A 22,483-nucleotide genomic window follows, 5' to 3' on the forward strand; every position below is an offset into this window, starting at 1 on the left:
TCTTTGCTTTGCACCTTAATGTTTTGAAGTCAAGTACCTGAAACAATAATGCTACAAATTCTCTCTCACATGTAGATTAAAGTCATGATTTATAAAAATAAAATTAATCTTTATTTACATTAAGTATTTTGAAATAAATTTTTTCCCTTCGTTTCTGGCATGATGAAGATTGTGACGATCGATACAACTATGCAAAATCCAGCATAAAAGAACATACATCCATAGAGGTCAATGATCTCAACGAGAGGCGGGTACACCTGTTAAATTTATTATCAAGAGAGAAAATAAACGTGAAAATGAAAGTTGGTGTAAAGTGGATTTATGGGCTATACGGAGAATGTATGGGTAATCTGTTCCATCTGATACTGAGGGAGCATATTATAACATATTATAACTATCCCCATGTAGCCCCCTACTCACCTTAAGGTTGGTAAAAACAAAACAAGTCATACAAGCCATCAAAATTGTGACGGAAGTTTCTCTAATCTGTAATGACATCAATTAAGTCATTATTCAGCAACAAAGTATCAAGACTTACCTTCTGTGGCACCAACTCAGTCACAATCATAAACGGAAGCGATGAAATTCCAATGGAATTCAAAAGAATTGTCAACGATAAACTGACAATTGGAATCCAACCTAAGCTTGTTGAAAATTCATGAACTGATGTGACGTATGAATATGAAGCAATAAGTAGAAGTGATAAACCTGAGCCAAGGCATGATATGCTCATTAGAATCTTTCGACCGAATTTATCAACAAATAGACTTGCTATGTAGATTCCAATAAATTGGATACAACCAATGACTATTGAAGATTCATTGGCACCTAGCGATGAACCAGATGACTTGAAGATGTCGGCTGTGTATGACAAAATTGTCATGTTGCCCGAAAATGGAGCTATAGCCATTAGGAACACGCCGATGAGAAGTCCACGAATTGAAGCTTTCTCAGCTGGAATTGCAATTGAAAATTCAGAAAAACTCCGAAAACCTTCCACAAAACTTACTAAAATCCTTTAACTTGATCTCTGCTTTATGATGATTAAGCACATTTTTCTGCAGACTTTCCAATTCTTTCTTAATCATATCCACATTTTGAGTATTTCCTTTATTACAGTTTCTATAAAACTTAAGTGACTCAAATGCATCCTCATCTCGATGCTTTCTTATCAAAAATTGTGGAGTATCAGGAAGAAACATCATTAAAGCTGCATACAAAATCACAAATGGAACCATTACAAATGAAATTGTGTGGTAGTCCAAATAAGTTCCAAGAACGTACATCAAAAAGATACCAAAATTCATTCCAAGTGGAAAATAAGCACCAAGCTTGCCTCGAACATGACTTTCAGCTATTTCGCCGATAAAAAGTGGAACGATCCGAAGTAGGCCACCTCCAGTGAAACCAGCAACAGCTCGTGCAACATAAAGATGATTGACATTTGAGGCAATGTATGTTATGATGTAGAATGCAAGATTTGGTAGACAAAGGAGGATTAAGCACTTCTTTTTTCCAATAAAGTCTGCTACTTTTCCAATTATGAAGATGTTGACTAAGGCACCGAGTGTGATTGCTGATCCTGGAAGGCATTTAAAGTCATTAAACAAAGGAACTGCACTTCAGTAATAAAATGACTTGACAGACAAATTAATAATCAAGTTTATGGCCAATCTAGTGATAAGCTTCAAAGGGTCGGTAAAAATTTTCCATTGTGCATTCGATATCTTATAAGATAACAGAATCATGGTAGACACAGTGACATGACAAATTTTCATCAAAACAAAGTAAAATCACGTGTATTTCTAAATTAATTAGCAATTAATGATGTCGAGATTAAGCTTGCCCTACTCAAGGCTCGCCTTACACTCAAAAATCACTTGAGACTACTTACCTATCCAAGACGCTTCTGTTGCATTAATTGGTCCACTTTTCAGATGTGTGTCTTCAGATTTGAGGTATGGAATCATGGGTGATGACCATCCTATTGCACAGCCATGAGTTATTGAGAGAATGTTGACTATAATTGGAATTAAGATAACAATATAGATAGTGTTCTATATCAACGAAAGCTGTATCTTTGTTAATAAGCGAATCTGACCTTGTGAGGACACTAAACTGATTATTTAGGGTTTTGCCCAAAGAAATACTTAAAAACAGTGCTGACCAACTTTTTGCTAGTCATTGACATATTTTGAATCTAGATTGAACTTCTTAGTGCATTTGCAACATCCTATAGGAAACACTAGAGTACCACAGCACACAAGTTGGACACCACTGCCAACAGAATGTTTATACAAACCAGCAAAAGTAGTCAGATATTGATTTGTTGTGCTTGAATGGATCCACGGAAGTTTTATTAATAATTTCATCTTTAACTTTGTTGATTTTGATACACAAATGACAATTTTATTAGCACTTGCTTAATTACTAATGCAGTTTCCAATATTTGATACTGCATAATAATCAACTATTGCTTAATCTTCAATGTGGTTTAGTGCAAATATTAATTTCATAATTCACAATTTAAGATCTTTTTTGAGAATATTTCAATCACTTTAGTGCTAATAGCTGCACAAGCTCGAATGTTTATGAATCGACTGCGATACTATCAACAACTGCACTGCTCGATATATTAAATTTCTTTTAAAAACCACTTTAAACTGCTTTCTTCTCTCCTAGCTTAAATGTTCAGCTCAGATTCTCACCTCAAACTAACGAAAAATAAAAGTGAAGTTTAAAAGGCACTCGAAAATAAAGAAAAAAAGATAAGATTGACTCTCATTTGAGTAAATAAAGATATGAAGCACTAAAGCATGATAATTAAAGAATTAATAGCTTCATTCTCTGTTTATTGATGAATTTTATGATGAAAATATTTGGTGGGAATAAATAAGCGTGTAGAAAAAGTGATATGAATATCTAGACTTAATCGGATACTGGTTTTGATGAACTTGAAGGTTGAGATTAAATTATTGGATTCTGATGATTCTTCGATTTTTGAAGAATTTTAAATTTTTCAAATTTTTCAACTTTTTCCAATTTTCAAATTTTTTCAAATTTAAATCATCATAGTAGACCATGCATATACTTTCAAAACATCTCATTTCAGAACACTTAACGGCATCTGTTGCTGAAACTTTTAACTACAATTTTGGCGATTCAGAAACTTTTGGGCATTTATATCAGGTACCACAAGTGACATTATCATCAATTTATTCCTATCTTCAAATCATCTGAGAACTTCATCAACAAAACATCAAAATAATTTCTCGAAAATACTAAAATAAAAGCTAAGAAAACAAAGAATTAATCATGATGAGCTTAAGGATTGTAGCCAGAAATGCTGTCAAATTTAGAAACGGAATCACGACAGTCGGTAAAAAGTGGAATTATCGAGGTAAATATGAACAAAATTTGATGAGTGGTTGACATAACCAAAATAAGGAGAAAATTTCTTAAAAATCCCCACCGGCATTAAATTTTAATTCACATCCCTAACAATTCCAATTATTTACAGCACCATCATCAGTAACTCCAGTCCTCACATCCCGCCTTTACCATTCAATCATCCGCGAATCAGAAAAGGTCAAGGGAACTCCAGAAAATCATGAATTCAAGGCTGAAACTCGAATGCTCTTGGACATTGTCGCCAAGTCATTGTACTCAGAAAATGAAGTCTTTGTCCGTGAATTGATCTCAAATGCTAGTGATGCTATCGAAAAGTTCCGCTACATTTCCAGCACAAATCCAGATGGTGTTACTGGATTAGACCGAAAATTGGAGATTCATATTGAAACCAATAAGCAAAATAGGACATTAATCATTCAGGACACTGGAGTTGGTATGACTAAGGATGAAATGATTGATGCTCTTGGTACTATTGCTAGATCTGGATCGAAGAACTTTTTGAAACAACTTGAAGATTCACAACAAGGTGCTGCTGCCAATATTATTGGACAGTTTGGTGTTGGTTTCTACTCTGCATTTATGTGTGCTACTAAGGTCGATGTCTATTCCAGAGGATCACATCCTGATGACATTGGCTACATGTGGACCAGCGACGGTACTGGATCATTCGAAATTCAAGAATGTGAAGACGTCGCAGTCGGAACAAAAATTGTCATTCATCTTAAAGCTGAATGTCGTGAATATGCTGAAGAGGACAGAATTCGTGACGTCATCAAAAAGTACAGCAACTTTGTTGGTTCTCCAATATACCTCAATGGTAATCAAATGAACTTAGTTCAGCCATTGTGGCTTATGGATCCCAAAGAAGTCACTGATGAGCAACACACTGAATTCTTCAGATATATTGGAAATTCATTTGACATGCCAAGATACAAGTTGCATTTTAAGACTGACGTTCCATTGTCATTGAGAACAGTCCTGTATTTCCCAGAAGGCAAACCAGGACTCTTTGAAATGTCACGTGATTCCGATACTGGAATTGCACTTTATACAAGAAAAATTCTAATTCAATCCAAGACTGACTTGATGCTTCCAAAATGGCTTAGATTCATTAAAGGTGTCGTTGACAGTGAAGACATTCCATTGAATTTGAGTCGTGAGCTTCTCCAAAACAGCAACTTGATCAGAAGACTCAGAAATGTCCTTACATCAAGAGTCCTTAAGTTCCTGTATGACAAGTCAGTCAAGGACCCAGAAAGTTACGAAAAATTCTACAAAGATTATGGCTTGTTCCTTAAAGAAGGTATTGTGACAACACAAGAACAGCCACAAAAGGAAGAAATTGCCAAACTTTTGAGATTCGAGACAAACAAAACTGAAGATGGAAATAGAATTGGTCTTGAGGAATATATTAAGCAACTTAAAGAGGATCAAAAGGAAATTTATTACTTGGCAGCTCCATCAAGAGCTTTGGCACTCAATTCACCATACTTTGAGAGCTTGCAGAAGAGAGACTATCCAGTTCTATTCTGCTATGAGCCATATGATGAGCTTGTGTTGATGCAATTGATAAGCTATAAGGGTAAAAGCCTCGTCAGTGTAGAAAAAGAGATGCGCCGAGAAACAGCTAACGAAGAAGTCGACAAGTTCTTCGAGCAACATGCCACAGATTCCCTTTCACAACGTGATACAGATGACCTTGTAAGATTCTTAAAGACAGAACTCGGAAATAAGGTTGCAAATGTCAAATACACAAGCAAGCTTGATCATCATCCATGTATTGTGACTGTTGAGGATATGGCAGCAGCTAGACATTTTATTAAAACACAGAGTCATCAATTGACAGAAGATAATCGATATGCCTTGTTGCAATCACACTTGGAGATTAATCCAAGGTAAGAAGATTACTTTGATTTTTAATTCTGAGATAATTCAAATTTTTTTATTAATTTTTAGACATCCAATCATCAAGAAGCTTCACAAATTGACCACAACAGATGAGAAACTTGCATCACTTTTAGCACAACAACTGTTCTCTAATGCCATGACTGTTGCTGGACTTGGTAAGTTGATTAGTAATTTAAAGGATGTCCTTTGTTGAGGATATGATCCTTGAATGATAAATTTTATGAATGAACGAGCTTTTGACCAAAGTACTGGAAAAATTCTAAAAAAAATAATATTTTAATCAATTTAGAATTTTCGCTAATTTTGACATTAATTTTTAATTCACAGTTGATGATCCACGCCTGCTACTTACCCAAATGAACGAGCTTTTGACCAAAGTACTGGAAAAATTCTAAAAAAAATCATATTTTAATCAATTTAGATTTCAAATCAATAAACTGTTATGTGCTTTAAGGTCTGTAAATAAGATATAGTCAGAATAAAACAATTATAAATTACACATTTAAATGATAAGCTTTACTTACTTGTGTTATAAATTAATAACTCGATGTATGAACGATGAAAATGATTTAGTAATCTTGATTTTCATAAAATGTTCGGTACTATTTCGAGTGCAATCTAAGACATATGATTCACCTCAGCTGGTGACCTCCAGACTACCCGAGAACTGAGTTGCCAATCCTCTCAGAATAATTCAAAACTTCAAAAATTAAAAATAACAGAAAATCAAAATATAAATTTAAAGCTTCAATTTCACTTGTTATCCATCGACATGAGTCAAAAATCAAAGCCGATAAAATGATAAAATAGATAACAATCTTAAGACAAGACAACTGCAGTACAGTATAGTTGGGAAAGTTTTTATCAAAAATAAAGTTCATGGCTGATAAAGCTGAAGAAATTGAAAATTTTGCCGAAGTTGTTGCTGAAGCCTATAGAGATGTAGATGAGGAAGACGATCTTCTTGTGCTGGTTATTGTGTTCTCGATTATTATTGTTATACTGTTTATTTACTACTTGTATGTCCTGAAGTGCCAAAAACCAAGGGAGCAGCAACAAAATGATGAAACTTTGAGATTGAACCAAATTTAGTGATATATAAATCCTTAAAATTAAGTCTGAAACTAGTCACATAAGGCACCGGAATGAATTATTATTGTCCATAACCAGTGTTGAACTTCAAATAAATTTTTAACTTTTCACAAAAAAAAATGTCAATATTTTATTCAAAATTTTCACAGCAATAAGCTTCCATCCGATGTCCCCAAATATCCAATCGAGATCAATATTGAGTCCACGATGACCCAAACCCCTAAACCCCCAAAACTAAATAACTTTCCGATTCCTTCCTGCCAGTGTCCAAGATAGAATCGATCAACACCAAATCCACCCAATGTTATGCTGAGCACCAAGGCTGTAAAGTATTTTGATCCTCTCGTCCAATTGCATTTTGCATTTTTCGGGAACTGACGTGATCCGAGACACAAAACAGTCGATTTTACAGTACAATTTGTCTTGTATGTTCCATATGCTGAATTACAGTTTGTGTTTTGTTTACAGTCATGCTCCCAAAGTTCTGTTAAGAAGCAGTAACGGCAGATAAAGTCTCTATTAAATGTTCGCTTCTCTTTGCCATTTTCTACTTCTCCGATGCATTGAACTTGAGATCGTGGCTCACATGTAGCTGTTGATGTTTCACCATAGATGCAACTGAGATTGTAGGAACATCGAATACATGGAAATTGAAGATCGGAACATCTTGTTGTGTTTCGTCCGCATTGGGATGGATTGAAGTTACGTTCCTGGAAATATTGAGAGAATTGGAAGTTCCGGTTAGTGGATTGTTTAATATTTGGTGCTGTATTAGGAGGATGATTGAGATGGGAACCCAAATGAGATAATTGATGTACTGACAAATATACTTACGTCATCCTGACTCAACGAATATTGACTATCAGAATGAGATGAATTTTGCCTCAGTGCCTTCATGCTTTGGTCATTTCTATCGTCGATTGCTAAAATTTGGACACGATTAAAACTATATTCATTCTCGAAGCAATTAGACTTCTTACCAGTTTCAGTATATTTGATGTAATTTGCCGCTAATGATATGAACATGAATGCGACAAATTTAAGGTCGACCACAACTCTTCTAGGCATCTTTTGTTGAATTATATGTGCTACTTTACTACTTATAATATGTTGAACTACTAGCTAGACTTAATAGAATTGAACAATTTTCAATTGTAATTTGAAGGAATATCAGATTCAATTTTTGGTTCTTTAATGCATTTTATGGATGAACTTAAAGCACCTAATAAGCTTTGGATGTATTTTAATGCATACTTAAATTAATTGAACTATAATTTTAATTGTATTTTTGTATTTTTGCTGTTTTTTATCCCCAAATATTCTATTTACCAAAACAATAACAAACAAGCAGTTCGGAACTAATATGAGACAATTTGATGCCAGATTTAAAAGATTTTTGTCCGTTATGATGAATTTTGTACCGAAATAGCACTGAAATTATTGAGAGAAGTGATAGCAACAGGACATATTTATCTACTTCTTATTTAATAGATTCAAAACTTTCAAACTCAAAATGACCGTTATTTTTCTGAAAATTTTTGAATTTTTAAAAACGATGAGAAATTAATAATTTTCAATTTTGTCAATTTATTTTTATTCAATATTTAAATTTTTAATTTTTTTAGTTATTTTAATTAAAAAATTTTTTTCAGACTTTTTTCTAAAATGAAATTTTAAATTTGAAAAAAAAATTAAATTTAAAATTTAAATTTTCTATTTTTAAAAATAATTTTAAATATAAATATAAACTTAGTTTATATATAAACTAAAAAAACTTCTCATTTTTGTCTTCTTACTCTCAAATCCTCTCCGAAAATATACTAATTAAATGCCAATGTTATTTTGATACAAGTGTATATGGAACAATAATAACCAAAATATATTTCAAATACATATAACAAATACTAATATAAAATGTAAAAAGAGATTTCTGTGTTTATATTTCATTTTGAGAAAATTTTTAAAATTTACTTTCGTTTCTCCGGCGGAGTTTTACGGAAGTTTTTCGAGTTTATCTGCATTTTTAGAGACTTTTTGTGATAAATAAAGTGAAGATAAGTTTGAATTTATAAAAGTATACTTGAATTTGACATTTTGACCGACTCATAGAAGAATTTTAAGGTGAGAATTGGAAAATTTATTTTTAGTTTAATTTTTATGTTGAAAATGTTTATAGTTTCACACTTTAATGCTATGTACAGTTAGGTAATGTAAAGCTATTGTTGAAAATTAAAGTAAAATAACCTTAAAATGAATTAACAAGAAATAAAAGTGGATTCAAATATAATTGCGAATCTTTTATATAGTTATACATGTTTGTATGTATATATAAATATATATCTATTAATATAATAATAAGAACGAAATGAGTTTATTGATCCAAGTTCGCAGTTGTTCGAATGTTATTTATAATATATGTAAATTTAAAAAATGTCAGCAAAATACGAGTTCTAATGTAAATTAGATCAAAATTGTCTATTTTATAATTTATATAAATCACTTTTTAAAATATTGGTTTAGAATTTTATTTGAATTTTTAATTTTTTTGACATTTTTTAATTCTTTTTTCAAAAAGTTTATTTTTTAAATTTTCTAAATTTTTTGAATTTTTCAAAAAAAAATTTTTACTTTGAATTTTAAAATATTTAAGAATTTAGCAATCTTTAAAATTTAATGTTTATTTTATCCCTTTAAAAATTTAATAATTTTTGGTATTTTTAACAGTTTTTTCATATTTTGCGTAGCATTATCAGCAATATCAGATTTTTATACCTGCTTGAAGCGAATACCTTCTAGTTTGAAAACTATTAAAATACAAAAATTAAACATTATTCATAGTTTCTTGTATGTGTACCAACAAGTATATAGCTACAATTTATACATTTAAAATAAACAAACATAAATAGATTGTAAAGTAAACTTTGAAGTTTCAGTTCACATTATTTGTGAAAGAATAAAAAAAAGTAATTTAGTGATTCATTTTGTGACTGTCTGTGGACTAGCTTAACGATTTTTTGGTAAAAGTTAACAACATTTTCGTATCGATTTTTTGAACCTTTTTTTTTGCGAACTTTTTCATGTTTTAAATTTATGTAAATTTTTAATGAGATTTAAAAGTTTGTTTTTGTTTGAAACTTATTTGAATGGAGTATTTTTATGCAACCGTACTGATACTAGAGCTGTGATTCGTTAAGATAGTCAAAGAAATCTCAAAGTTTGCACAATTTAACCTCAAAATTTTGATACCTAACCTCAAATTGCCAAACATAACCTAAACTGTTGTCTACCAGAAACTCTTTAATTATAACCTTAAAATTTCTTTCAATTTTTCCATTACAGACCCAACACTAAACCACAATGGAACGCAAACCCCTCGATCTCATCAGAGAACTTCAACGAAAAAACACAGAACTAGAAAAGACCAAAAATCGTCTCGAATATCAAATTCAAGAGATGATTATTAAGTCATCCCAAAGAAGTGCAGAAACGGACCAAAAAATCACGGAACTGGAAATAAAAATCAGAGATTTAGAATATGAGAATCGTGAGCTTAAAAAGGAAAAACGAGATATGAAGCAAAAAATAATCGAATTGGCACCGACCACAACACATAGTGGCGATGTCATAGACCTAGACAGTAATGATGAGCAGGAGATGGACGAGGATGATCATGAAGATGCAGCATCAAATCTCCTTGAGCCACTTCCAAGTCAAACAAACACAAGCTATGGTGAACAACGATCACTCCCGTTTTCATGCAATTTGTGCAGCAAGTCGTATCTTTATCAAAAGCGACTCGAGACACACATGAAAATTCATCAGAATGTCACTAAAACAGCTGCAACAAAGTTTCCGACGCCAAAATCAGAACCACCGAAACAAAAAGCTGATAAAAAGAAAACCTTTGTCTGTAATGTTAAGGATTGTGGATATTCCACAACATTCTATCCAGTCATGGTTAGGCACAAGAAGGCACACACATCTGAGCTACTTAGTTGTGACTTTTATATGTGCGACTACAAGACTCCATATCGCAAGCGTTACTACAATCACATGGCCAACAAGCATGGAGCAAATTTGCCTAATGCTGACATGGGAAATGAAAATTCACAGGATGAGGATGATGATGTTGAGCAGTTCAGTAGTGTTTTTACGGATTTGAATAGTCATTTGATATCATCGTCAATGCAGGATATGGATATGGGTGGAAATGGAAATGTAAAGTCTAGAATGAGTTATTAAGGATTTAATTCTTGAGGGATGAAGCTAAGTGGGTTGATAAAGTTCAGGTGTGTCTAATGAGTTGCAGCTAGGTCTTATGTGATCCATAACAGGAAATCGGGGTCCAGTAGAGTCAGTGAACCTTTAAGTACTTAAATATTTCGTATCTATTAAATTGTCACGTATAACAGAAGCAAGGTGTGTAGTCAGAGATCGATCTCCCTCTTAAACCATCAATGGCTACATCCATATGAAGAACAAACTATATGTGTAACAAAGTTTTGTTAATTTTTAGTATTATGACTAGTTAAATAATTTAAATTTTTATATGACATACGATTATAAACCAAAAATACATTTGAACTTGAAATTTTTCTATTTAAATTGAGTTATTTTTAAAAAATTTACTTAATAATTATGAAAACTTTAAGATGAATAAAATAAAATTCTTAAATCTTAAAAAGATGATTTTTTTTCTTGAATTAATATTTCAGTTTGGAACATTAAGGCGAGGAAGTGATAAATAAGTGAAATATATAATAGTACAAATAAAAATTTGATAACACAACCGGAAAATCAATATAATGAAGAATCAGCTGCAATGTGTTTCTGCCAAGTCATCCAAATGCACATCAGTTTGCCTGCAATCTATGCAACAGGTTTTACATACACAATATAGTCTTGAAACACACACAAAAGAGTTATGTACATTGCAAATTCAGGTATGGTCAAGGACAATAACTCTTTTGTCTCACAATGTTGATCTGTTGGCTCACAATAAGGTTCTATTGGCTCACACCTCAATTCTGCAACTAAGTATATCCATCAACTTGTCTTAATTTTATGACCAAATTCCATTAGCCGCTGCACTTCCGAATTGCACAAATATCCAGTTTTCCTTCAAAGTCACCGGCCAACTACATCTGTCAAGCATGCCATTATCTATTTATTGCTATATTGATCTAATTCAATCACATTGCTATTATTTTAAGCCGCAATGCACAGCTTGTTCACCATCAAAAAATAAAAAATACAACAACAACTTCTATATGCGTGTGTAAGTTATGCCTGTGGTGGGTGAAAATTTATTCCATTCCAACTGACTTCCAGTTCCAACTTCATCAACTATATTTCAACTTGAACCATCAGTCGATCAGTGCAGTTCGTTCCGTTCAGTAATGAAATTAAATCTTTTAATAATTTTAACAGTTTTCGCGTTCTCGCGGGCACATTCGCCGTTTAATAAGCATTATGTGGGTCAGCAACAAAATAGAAACACAAATCTACCATGGACATTACAGTCTCAGCAAACGATACCACAGAGCTTTCCGCCCGAACGTCGCAATGGCACATTGCAAGGTGGATTTGGTACGAATGTCTTTGATGTTATGTTTCAATGGAATATAATGGATTTTGAGTATCCGTCACCACAAGCGCGTGCTAATGCAATTGCAACAAGACAGTTTATACCACAGAATGTTATTCCATTAGGCATTGCTGTTAATGTAGATCGAGTTTTTGTATCGACACCAAGGTGGAATGAGGGTGAGTTAGAATTGCTATGGAATTCAGCCACATAACCTCAAAATTTGATCCAAAATTTATTTTCTTTAACAGGCATTCCAGCATCACTCTCAGCTATCGACATACCAGCTTTCTCCCAGTCACCAGCCCTTCCTCCATATCCTAACTGGCAGTCACACACATCAACCACAAATCCCGATTGTAATCGTCTCCTTTCTGTCTACCGAATGGTCATAGATGAGTGTAATCGATTATGGGTAATAGATTCAGGCATTGTTAATGCTCTAACAAATCTTCAACAGCTTTGTCCACCAAAACTCGTTGCATTTGACCTTACAACAGATCAACAGATTCTTACATATCCATTCCCGCCTGAACAAGTTCTTCAAGGTTCTCTTCACACGAATCTTGTCGTGGATATTCGTAATAACGAATGTAATCGAGCTTTTGTTTACGTCATGGATGTATGGAGGAATGGATTGTTGGTATTTGATATGGCTCGCGGAATTTCTTGGAGAACTACAAACTACTTGTACAATCCGGATCCATTTGCTAGTGATTATAGTTACAAGGGACTTAATTTCCAATGGACTGATGGTATTTTTGGAAGTACTTTGAGTCCGTTGAATAAGCCAGCTGGAGACAGAGTGTTGTTCTATCATCCAATGAGCAGTTTTAATGTGAGTAACATAACCTCAAAATTCAGGAACATAATCCTAACCTTATAATATTTTCCAGGAATTCATGGTCAGAACATCAATTCTTCGCAATCAAACTGCCTGGACTACAAACTCAGCCCCAGCAACAGCATTTCAATCTATCGGATCTCGTGGTCGTCGTGGCCAATCATCAACAGCTGATATGACCCCATCCGGCATCTATTTTGCTGCCCAAGTACAACTCGAAGGTGTCAGCTGTTGGGATACTCGAAAACCATTCAATCAGAACAATGTAGGAATGGTTCAGCGTGATCCCATCCTCCTAGGTTTTCCTAATGACCTCAAACTCGATGCCGATCGTGATAACGTGTGGGTCGTAAGCAATAATCTTCCAATTTACCTTTACGGTCAGTTGGATTTCAATCAAATTAATTTCCGTCTATTGCGTGCAAATGTAGCTCGAGCAGTTCGTGGAACAATTTGCGATCCACAAGTGCCTGCCAATCAGGAACTTGTCGACGTTTGTCCAATTAACTAAACTTTTCTTTAATAATTAATGAATTGTGTAATGAATGGACGCGATAATGATACTTAGTGAGTAGTAGAGATTTGTAGAAGTCGATGTTATGATATAGAGTAGTTTAATAATGATTACATGTGGTTTATGTGGTTGCTGGTTAAGACATCTTTGAGAATTAGTTGTGTTACTCATTTGATTGTAGTGATTGAAGGGTATGTAGTATCCAAATATTGTTTAGATGTTATATATATGGAATATATTGCTTACAAAGATAGATAGTTTAAAATTCAGCTTACTAAAGTTCTTATACTTTGCAATACTCACCAAATACAGCTTCATATCACTCAAAGATCAAGCCACAACTACTATACCATGTCTGCATGACATACCATTAGAATTAACAGAATTATCGCATCAAAGTTCATTAATCATACCTTCATATACAAAAATTAAACAATTTATTGTGACTTTTTTTAATCTAGACTGTAAAATCGATTAATAAAATTAAATTAATTATACTCAGAATTTTTTATACAAAAATAAATTGAATTTGTTCTTATTTCCGTATGTAAAGCTGAATGTTTCAGGTTTTATGGTTATTGATGGATGATCAAGTGTTGAAATTTGAATGAATTGACTAGATTGCAACCATGGAACAGGTTTATGGGTGTGCCCTGGATATGAGGATGGTGTGAAGGCGCCTGAACTTGTACTAAATGTGCAGACACCTACATTGTACATAAGAATCGTTCCCAATCCTACCTAAATTGCTCACTTAAGCACAGACCACAAAACTACATCTTAAAATTCATTTATTCATTCAATAAACATTTACTCTACTCAAAATCAACTAAATTTCACACAATTTCAATTAACCTGAACTTCACGGTTGGGAATTAATTGATTGTTTGGCTAATAAATTCATTAGCGAAGTTTAAGGTTAGATATGCTGAGAATTTTTCATCAAAGCATTACAAAAAGTGAATTGAAAAACAATAAAAAATGTATTTTTATTACAAGATGATGCAAAGAATCCATAAATTTGTGGTGTACATGATGTTTTGAATATTTTCAATGTCCATAGTTGTCTAGATTTTGGATGTACGTGAGAAGATGAGTGTAGGAGTTGAAATTGAAACTTAGAATTGATGTGGAGATGATATGAGTTTAGGTCACTCTCAAATTGATCCTAACAAAGCCATACTTTTCGATATTATGCTGCGGATCCACTTCCTCACCCTCCTAGTCTCACTTAATCACTCATACAAACACTCAAAAATTTTCATTTTTTATATCCTTTCATTTTTAGCTTTTGCATCACGAAATGCACACAATGACAAAAAATTAGACCATAAACAATTAAAATACCTAAAATTTTTTGTTATTATCCGGTTTTTAACAATAAATGTGTTGATAATTTCATTTTCATTACTTTCATTTTTAGCTTTTGCATCACGAAATGCACACAATACAAGCTATTAAATCCACAAAATAACATACAAAAACAATGTTAAAGAAGAAATGCATTCAAAATGCTATAGACCATAAACAGTAAGAAAATTGAGAGTGAATTGTAAAAGATTTTTTAATGATATCAATGCATTTATGGTCGCGTGCTAAAATTATTTATGTTATTATCCGGTTTTTAACAATAAATGTGTTGATAATTTCATTGCAATTGATATTGATGCATAATGAATGTCATTTAATGTTGAGTAATACATTAAGTGAAATAATTATGATGTTAGTTATGTTGATGATAATTGGAGTTTTTATTGATTTTATGTTGTAATTAGTTGGTTTTTAGCTATAGTATGAGGAATGTGTATCTCAAACTCTAGTGTGAAGGCGCCTGAACCTCATAACATGCCAATATTCACAACATTCCAGCATATCAATAACTTAATGACTTAATAATATACTTTCTACTGCATTCACTCACAAATATCCACAAACTCATCCATCACAACCTCATTAATGTCCAATTTTGCCTCCCTGAAAACTAATAGATCACTAATTCCACAACAGCATCATTTATCATCAAAGAATCTACGCAAATAGGCAATTCAATAATCAAAGAGTGAAATTATGTGTAATTTACATGTCTACAGTTTCAATTCCTGCATTTCTTAAATTACACGCCGTAAAGTACAACAAAATTGCATAATTTTTTTGTTAGTCGATCTCATTTTGTGACAATTAATTGTGCTGTATGTTATTTCACATAAATTAGACTTTAACATGATAGAAATTATGAGTTAAATGCATACTTTGTTGTTAATTAATAGGAACAAGAATGCTATTTGATGCAATTAAGATTGTTCCTCGTTGTGAGGGTAGGAATCTTGATGAATTAGATTTATATGTTTTAGGATCAGATCTCAAGGATAATTAAGCTGGAATGAGATCAATTTCTAACAGATAAATGTGCTGCAAAGTGTTTTTCAACAGCATGCCACAATACTTCGCATGCATACGAATTCCAGTTAATAAATTAAAACTAAACGCCTTAAATTTATACAATATTACAAATATTTATTTTTTCATCTCAAAATTCAACTTAATTATTATATTCACTGAATCTTTGTTGTCATCTCTATGTAGCTCAAGTTTACAGCAATATTTTAACTACACACATTTAAGTACAATTTAAATTTAATATTTTTTTAATTTGACAATTTCAAACTTTATTACAAATTTTATAGAGTTAAGCTACGATAAATTGACTTATACACCTCCGTATTGATATTGTGGATTCATTGTTGATGCTGATGCAAATGATGCGTAGATTCCTCTCGAAAAGTTCTCATCACTAAGCTGCATATAATCACTAAAATTGAAAGAAAATCAAATTAAAATTTTGGATTTTGACTTATGAGTTCCAAAAACAAAACTAATCATCCATAAAATTCAAATTTAATTTAAATGCCACCAAAGTTTCCATCCAGAACAAAAGACAAACCCCAATAAACATATTTCATTATTGGGATCATCCGGTTTATGGCCAACAATTTCAGGCACTTGAGAAATTCACAAAATTCACCCAAAAAAAGATAGAAATGTTATAAAATGTGTAGCACTTAAGGGATAAGACAGGCTTACACAACAAAAAACTATTACATCAAATTAGACTAAAAATATTGTGCATTGACATGCTGCATTTACAATAAATATCCCAAAACAAAGACGACTGCAAAACATGTGAGTGACAAAAGGCAGGCAGCAAAAGGAGCACCAACAATGGATTATTGTGAATGGAAAAACATAGAGAGAGAAAAAGGATGACAGAACAAAATGGGAACAAAAGGCTCATCTTTCCATGTAATTTCTTATGGATTATCGCCCAACAATTATTCAGGATGAACGAGAATTGCATAAAAAAATTTGATACTTTTTTGCTTGATGGGAGATTTATTGGGAAATTTAAATGTCAAATGGCATTGTTGGTGACAAATTTATTGTTGGGATCTGGTAAGAAGGATGCAATTACTTAACGACTTTTTGTAAGCTTGACTAATGCTCAGCTTGAGTAACGCTCAGTTTAACTGACGCTTAATTTGACTGAATCACATCATTGAATAGTGAAACTCACCTTCTAGCTTGCGGTGTCCTATCTCTCTGACGTCTATTTTTAAACCAATTACTGACTTGAGTCAACGTCAATCCAGTCTTTTTTGCCAATATTTTCTTCTCATCTGGTGTTGGATATCGGTTCCTCTCATAACAATCTTTCAATGCATTTCGACTCTTTTCTTTGAAACAATAGACAGTCTCCTCACCGTCCCAGATTGTTTTTGGCAGTGGATATTTCTTCCTCAGTCTATATTTATCGACAGCACCAAGTGCTCGTCCGCGGACTTTTTCAGCTTCTCTATAGTGTGCCTTGAACCAAAGTGCTTGTAAATCTGTATGGAACTTGATTGAAAAGCAATGACTTTCGAGAATTCCATAAAGTTCATGAAAGGAACCGCGATGATAAGCTACGATGGCTCTTGCACGAAGGATGCTTTCACTATTGCTAAGCAGCTCGTCAGCAGGTAAACTGAATAAAAATGTTGTCAACTTTTCGATGTCATTTTTCTGCTGTAAAGCCTCACACATGCACTGAACCTGCTCTGATGTGAATGAGAAATATTTTTTGTTAATTTCGAGGCTGATTTCCATAGACGGTGGCATGTAATTTTCATTATTTTCATGATGTGACTTGTAGGATTGTCCATATGCTTCATTCTTCATCTTTGACATGCCGTTGTTGTTGTTGTTATTATGGGTATGATTATTGTTGTTGTTATTTAATTGAATATTTAATTTATTTAATTTTAGTGGATAATTGTCAGTCACATCTGAAGTGTCGGGGATCGAGTACATGTTAAGGTTTTGTAGATTAGATGAGGTTGGGACTTGTTGTAAGTTCATGTAGTTTTGCATAACTGACTTTGTAGATTCTGTCATTTGTGAGTCGATTGAGTGGAGTGGAAGGTTCATTGGTGAAATAGCAAGTGCGGCTGCTGAGATTAGGGATGATGGAACTGATGATGTATCCATTATTTGAATTTTTTTGGGGTATTTAAACTGATTTTTTGTAGATTTTAACTTATTTTTTTAAGTTTTTTTGTCAATTTTTCACTTTTTTTTATTTTAATATTTTATATAATTTTTCTCAAATTTTAACTTTTACTAATTTTCCATTTTTCACTTCAATTTTAAAACTTTTTAAATTTTCTTCAAAATTTCTCTCACTTAAATCACAATTTAGTGTATCCAGTTTATTCCATATTAATCCAATTTTTCACATTATTTAAATTTTCTGAATTTTCCACTTTTTCCAACTTATACATCCGTTTACCCCAAAGTTTCACAACCGTTTGACTCGCATCGCCTGCTCATCTAATTAAACAAATATTTTCATTCTTGACGCACACCATTAAGCCACAAGCAGCACATCCTCAAATCTGATTATGTATTTGTGTATTATTTATGTTTTTATTATGCTGTGCAGTGATTTTACTCAACTGAGGATCAAATTTCAAGAATTTCTTTATGTTGTGACTGTATTGGTGAGTGTAAGCAGTTTTCGATGGGTTTGAGCGAAGAACTGAGCATTAAATGTGGCGTGTTAGAGTCCAATTGATTGGAAAATTTATGGAAATTTTTGGAAAATTCAAATTTTGAGTGGATTTAGATGCATGATTAGCTTTTGATGATTCTGAGGTTGTTTTTGGGTAATTTGATTGTCCATTTTATAGTAGCTTAGGATGCGAGTTGGGTATCTATGATATAGGGCTAGGTAACTTCTTATTGCTTCAATTAAGCTTATGTCAGACTATACACCAGAATACATTTATTAATTGTGCAATATAGGCTCCTAAAATACAAACTAGTCACTCATAACACATCCATTCAATACATCGACTCATCATTTCAATGAATCATCTCCAAAAAATTGCTGTTCAGCATAAAACAATGCTCATTTATTGTAATTCGAGTTTCGTGACATAACTCAACATTTTTTGTACTTTTATTGATTTTTAAACACATTTTAGCGAAACCAAAAGTTATTAATAAGTCTACATCTTCAAAAGAGCAATTAAATGAGTGCTGAAATATTTTTGTTTTTGAAACTCAATCAAGTAAATCGACTGATTTTTTGGGGGTTCATCGAGTCATTCAACAAATTTTCATATTCCACATAAACATCCGGTCAGTCCAACACCGCGTGATTCTCGACTTTCACAAAGTACACAAACAATAAGAACTGCTAAAAAATGCAGCATAGTCAAAACAAGCTAAAGAAATTCTCAATTCTGCAGAAGTCAGCGTTTTACTGTAAAGATATCAAATTATTAAAAACAAAAAGGCAAACAAAGTAGCGAGGTAGCAGTGCTGATCATATGAATGCATTTTAATGCTTATAATGATGACTGCTGTGATGATTGAAATAAAAGATGGAAAATGAAGCGGGGAGGTTAGAATTTCTGAGTTTAGATGATGAATTGCTATAGTGTTATTGAACTTGATGAAAATTTTTCTAGTCTGATTAAGTTTTGAAGTTCAAAGGAGTCAATTTGAGGTCTGAATATTATTTTCGATTTTTTGAGGAGCTGGGACCTCTGTAGGACTCATTTTTTGAGTTTCTGACGTCTCTTCATGACCTTTAATCAGTTGAACCACCTTAACTTCCAAAACCCTCTTTGAATCCATTACACTAGAAAACTCCATTTCATCTTATCTCCGTACACAAAAAATTCAGTTTGAATTCAATTTTAAATTTCATTTTAAATCCCTTTGACTCATATTTCAAGACTTGTATTGTTATTCAGCATAATTTAGATTGAAATTCTTCTTCTTTTTTGTCATTTATTTATTTCAATTTTCAGCAGTAACGAGTAATAGAATTAAATAGTTTTTACGTGTCATATTTGTCATTTGACACCTTATTGAGTTACATAGTTCGTACGTTTAAATGATTAAAGTAGCTTTAAAGATAGTTAAACAATTTTGAGGGGATTTTTGAGTAAATTTGAGGAAAATTGTATAGTTTTTCACAACTAAAGCTCATTACGTTCCATCTTTCACAACTTAATGACAGTCATGAGGCTCGAAATAAAAAATTGAGGATCAAATGACAGAATTATTACTTTTACCCTGTACATTCCATTCTTTCTTCTTTCCGCTCTTTCCAATGAAATTTTTGCTTCTTTTTTATTCATTTTAAATGCAATTTGACACTCTGCGCCATTGTTAGCTTGCATAGTTGCTGTTAGATTGGATTATTGTAGATTTTTTGATAGAATGATGAATTTTTTTGAATTCAACAACCAGTTTTAGGTCTTATAAATGGATGTTGGTCTTGAAAATATGGTCAACCTCAGATGAGAACCCAAAAAATTTGACCAAGAAAAATTTGAGATTTGGAGATTTGACCAATTTTTGGGTATATAAACCCCATCACACCCCACCCTCTATGCTTCATCTCAATTACAACCCCAAAATAAAAATTTACATACTCAACACATCATGTTAAAATCATTATTTTCCACAATTTTTGATGATTCTCTTCACATTTAATTAAAAAAGACAGCAAACAGCTCTGATTGGCTAAAAATGTCAAATGTTTGTATTTGTGAGACCAACTGCGCATGTCTTTGTGTTGAATCAGTGACAAAGACACAAAAGAATGAACGTGTTTAGTTTTATGAGCAAAATTTGATGATGTATCAGATGGAATGGGTCAGATGGGATCTAGGAGTAGAAAGAGGAGATTTTGGGTCCAATGTGATGAAGTAGGAAGCCGATCAAAACCAAAACCAAAGGAAAGTTCATCAAATTTGAGATTAACTTCTCAACAGTTCAGATTTCCTGCCATTCAAAGGTCATTTTTGCAGTAATTACTCCGAATTTCATTTCACTTTGTCCCTAAATACTCAAAATCTACAATCTCATTATTAGCAATCTCATGTTTATTTACAAAAAGACACACAAATCCCTTTCACTTAAACATTGCAAATTCAATCTTGATAAGAATTTTTAATCTTATTCTTGTCCTTTTTCTCTCTTCTATTTTTGACAATATTGAATGCATTTGGGAACTTTGAATGCTCAATTGATCTAAATACTTGAGAAGTAAGTACAAAATGAGATAATAAACTAGATTTGTATATAAATCTTTTGATTCTTGAGGAGTGATTTCATTTAGGGCAATTGAAAAAAATATTGAATTTTTGATATTTTGGATGAGATTTCGAGGAAATTTTTGAACATTTTTTTGGATGGAATTGAAATTGTTTGGGTCTTGAGATTTTTAAGATTTGATAAAAGTGAATATAGGTGTTGACTAGTAGGAAGTAGTAGGGTATAGTTGATGTATGAAGAATCAGTCAATATGGGGCAAATCCGTTATGCTGAGATCAATTTTCATAAAATCCTGAATTTGTCATCCTGACGTAAATTCCGTACTTAACTCCCTCGTGAGATTTTCAACATTAATTTAAAATCCCGTTTAAGAATTCTTCAATCCACTCAACATTTGTACAATAAATCCCTAAAATCACCTTAACATCAAATCCTTCACACCTTTTCATCCCTTCAAGTCCCCTAAACAACACACAAAAAAATCTCAAAAATTTTTCAATAAAATGTGCAACATTAAAGAGAACAAACAGCGAAGCAGCAGCAACTTGACACCCTTAAATCCTCTCGACTCTCTCATTTCATTTTCTGAGATTAACAAAAAAAAGCAGAGAAAATTAAAACAAATTTTGAAAGTGAGCAGCTCAAGTTTCATGCATGATTGTGATTTATTGCCTGTTATGTTGCTAAAGTCACTTAATGAGACGTGTTTACACTAATTGGCTACATGCTTTGATGATTGTTGTTTTAAGGGGTTGTTGAGGATAGAAAGGGTTGAATGGGGGTGTATGGAGGGTTTGATAGCTCGTGCGGGTGAGCGAGTTTGGCTTGGATCATCTTATGAGTTCATATTTTGTATTAAATCTCACCAAAAATTCACAAACCTATTCTAATGCCTACACAGACTTCAACCAGCTCAAATCCTTCCAAGAAATCCACCCAATTAGTAAATTGAGTCACAAAATTTTCTCTCAAAAGGTGACAAAACTAAACATATGGCTCGATTTAAATGAGCCATGAGCCATTCATCTATGCGACTACAAAAAGGGGTTGAAATGTATGTTTTTCTTTCTGTTATGCTTCATACAGCCAAGGACCCTTCCCACAATGTTTTCTCTTATTTTGCGGCTAATTTGAAAGCAGATCGTAAATCAAATATTTTTTTGATCATTAAAACTTAATTAGTGTATCAATTTACACATCGCAAAATTAGTTGTAATTGGATTGAATGCAGTATAAAGTGAATCTGATGAATTTATGGATTAGATTGTAGTAGACTTTACTGTATTGGACTATATTCTATTATATGGATTAGATTCAACTTTATTGTACTAGATTGAATTAAATTAGACTAGATTAGACTAGAATGAAGCAAAGTATCTACATAATTACCAAAATTATGTAGCAACAAATATTGAAAATAAATTACCGGCCATGGAATTTTCAAACCATAAAATCTAAAAATCCATTCCAATTGGAACATTCAGAACTCCTCAATTCCTCACATATACATGCATAA

The 22,483-nt window shown here is 32.5% G+C and overlaps 6 protein-coding genes across 6 annotated transcripts; 3 read left to right on the top strand and 3 right to left on the bottom strand.

Moving 5' to 3' along the window:
- Nucleotides 1-88: 88 nt before the first annotated feature.
- LOC139097096 (facilitated trehalose transporter Tret1-like) lies at nucleotides 89-2,702 on the bottom strand. Its single transcript, XM_070648866.1, has 6 exons — nucleotides 2,303-2,702; nucleotides 1,895-2,020; nucleotides 1,010-1,582; nucleotides 539-954; nucleotides 421-486; nucleotides 89-257 (listed from the first exon to the last, which is right to left on the bottom strand). Exons 1-6 carry the CDS (start codon nucleotides 2,370-2,372, stop codon nucleotides 120-122), a joined length of 1,389 nt encoding a protein of 462 aa, XP_070504967.1. The 5' UTR covers nucleotides 2,373-2,702; the 3' UTR covers nucleotides 89-119.
- Nucleotides 2,703-3,237: 535 nt separating this feature from the next.
- Nucleotides 3,238-5,838, top strand: Trap1 (TNF receptor associated protein 1). The gene is made up of 4 exons (XM_070647195.1): nucleotides 3,238-3,400; nucleotides 3,521-5,306; nucleotides 5,368-5,474; nucleotides 5,647-5,838. Exons 1-4 carry the CDS (start codon nucleotides 3,316-3,318, stop codon nucleotides 5,712-5,714), a joined length of 2,046 nt encoding a protein of 681 aa, XP_070503296.1. The 5' UTR covers nucleotides 3,238-3,315; the 3' UTR covers nucleotides 5,715-5,838.
- A 677-nt stretch (nucleotides 5,839-6,515) lies between these two features.
- Nucleotides 6,516-7,766, bottom strand: amx (TM2 domain-containing protein 3 almondex). The gene is made up of 3 exons (XM_070647552.1): nucleotides 7,392-7,766; nucleotides 7,246-7,334; nucleotides 6,516-7,121 (listed from the first exon to the last, which is right to left on the bottom strand). The coding sequence occupies exons 1-3, from the start codon at nucleotides 7,477-7,479 to the stop codon at nucleotides 6,555-6,557; spliced, it is 744 nt and encodes a 247-aa protein (XP_070503653.1). The 5' UTR covers nucleotides 7,480-7,766; the 3' UTR covers nucleotides 6,516-6,554.
- A 587-nt stretch (nucleotides 7,767-8,353) lies between these two features.
- LOC139096084 (uncharacterized) lies at nucleotides 8,354-11,007 on the top strand. The gene is made up of 2 exons (XM_070647717.1): nucleotides 8,354-8,532; nucleotides 9,751-11,007. The coding sequence occupies exon 2, from the start codon at nucleotides 9,769-9,771 to the stop codon at nucleotides 10,651-10,653; it is 885 nt and encodes a 294-aa protein (XP_070503818.1). The 5' UTR covers nucleotides 8,354-8,532; nucleotides 9,751-9,768; the 3' UTR covers nucleotides 10,654-11,007.
- A 787-nt stretch (nucleotides 11,008-11,794) lies between these two features.
- Nucleotides 11,795-13,846, top strand: LOC139096067 (dopaminechrome tautomerase-like). The gene is made up of 3 exons (XM_070647693.1): nucleotides 11,795-12,177; nucleotides 12,250-12,836; nucleotides 12,895-13,846. Exons 1-3 carry the CDS (start codon nucleotides 11,811-11,813, stop codon nucleotides 13,351-13,353), a joined length of 1,413 nt encoding a protein of 470 aa, XP_070503794.1. The 5' UTR covers nucleotides 11,795-11,810; the 3' UTR covers nucleotides 13,354-13,846.
- Nucleotides 13,847-15,893: 2,047 nt separating this feature from the next.
- Nucleotides 15,894-18,160, bottom strand: Six4 (homeobox protein six4). The gene is made up of 2 exons (XM_070647706.1): nucleotides 16,928-18,160; nucleotides 15,894-16,165 (listed from the first exon to the last, which is right to left on the bottom strand). The coding sequence occupies exons 1-2, from the start codon at nucleotides 17,878-17,880 to the stop codon at nucleotides 16,063-16,065; spliced, it is 1,056 nt and encodes a 351-aa protein (XP_070503807.1). The 5' UTR covers nucleotides 17,881-18,160; the 3' UTR covers nucleotides 15,894-16,062.
- Nucleotides 18,161-22,483: the final 4,323 nt, after the last annotated feature.

This window comes from Chironomus tepperi, unplaced genomic scaffold (genome assembly GCF_022539635.2).
Source record: "Chironomus tepperi strain 1889 unplaced genomic scaffold, CSIRO-AGI_Ctep_v1 contig_34, whole genome shotgun sequence".
Lineage (NCBI taxonomy): Eukaryota > Metazoa > Arthropoda > Insecta > Diptera > Chironomidae > Chironomus > Chironomus tepperi.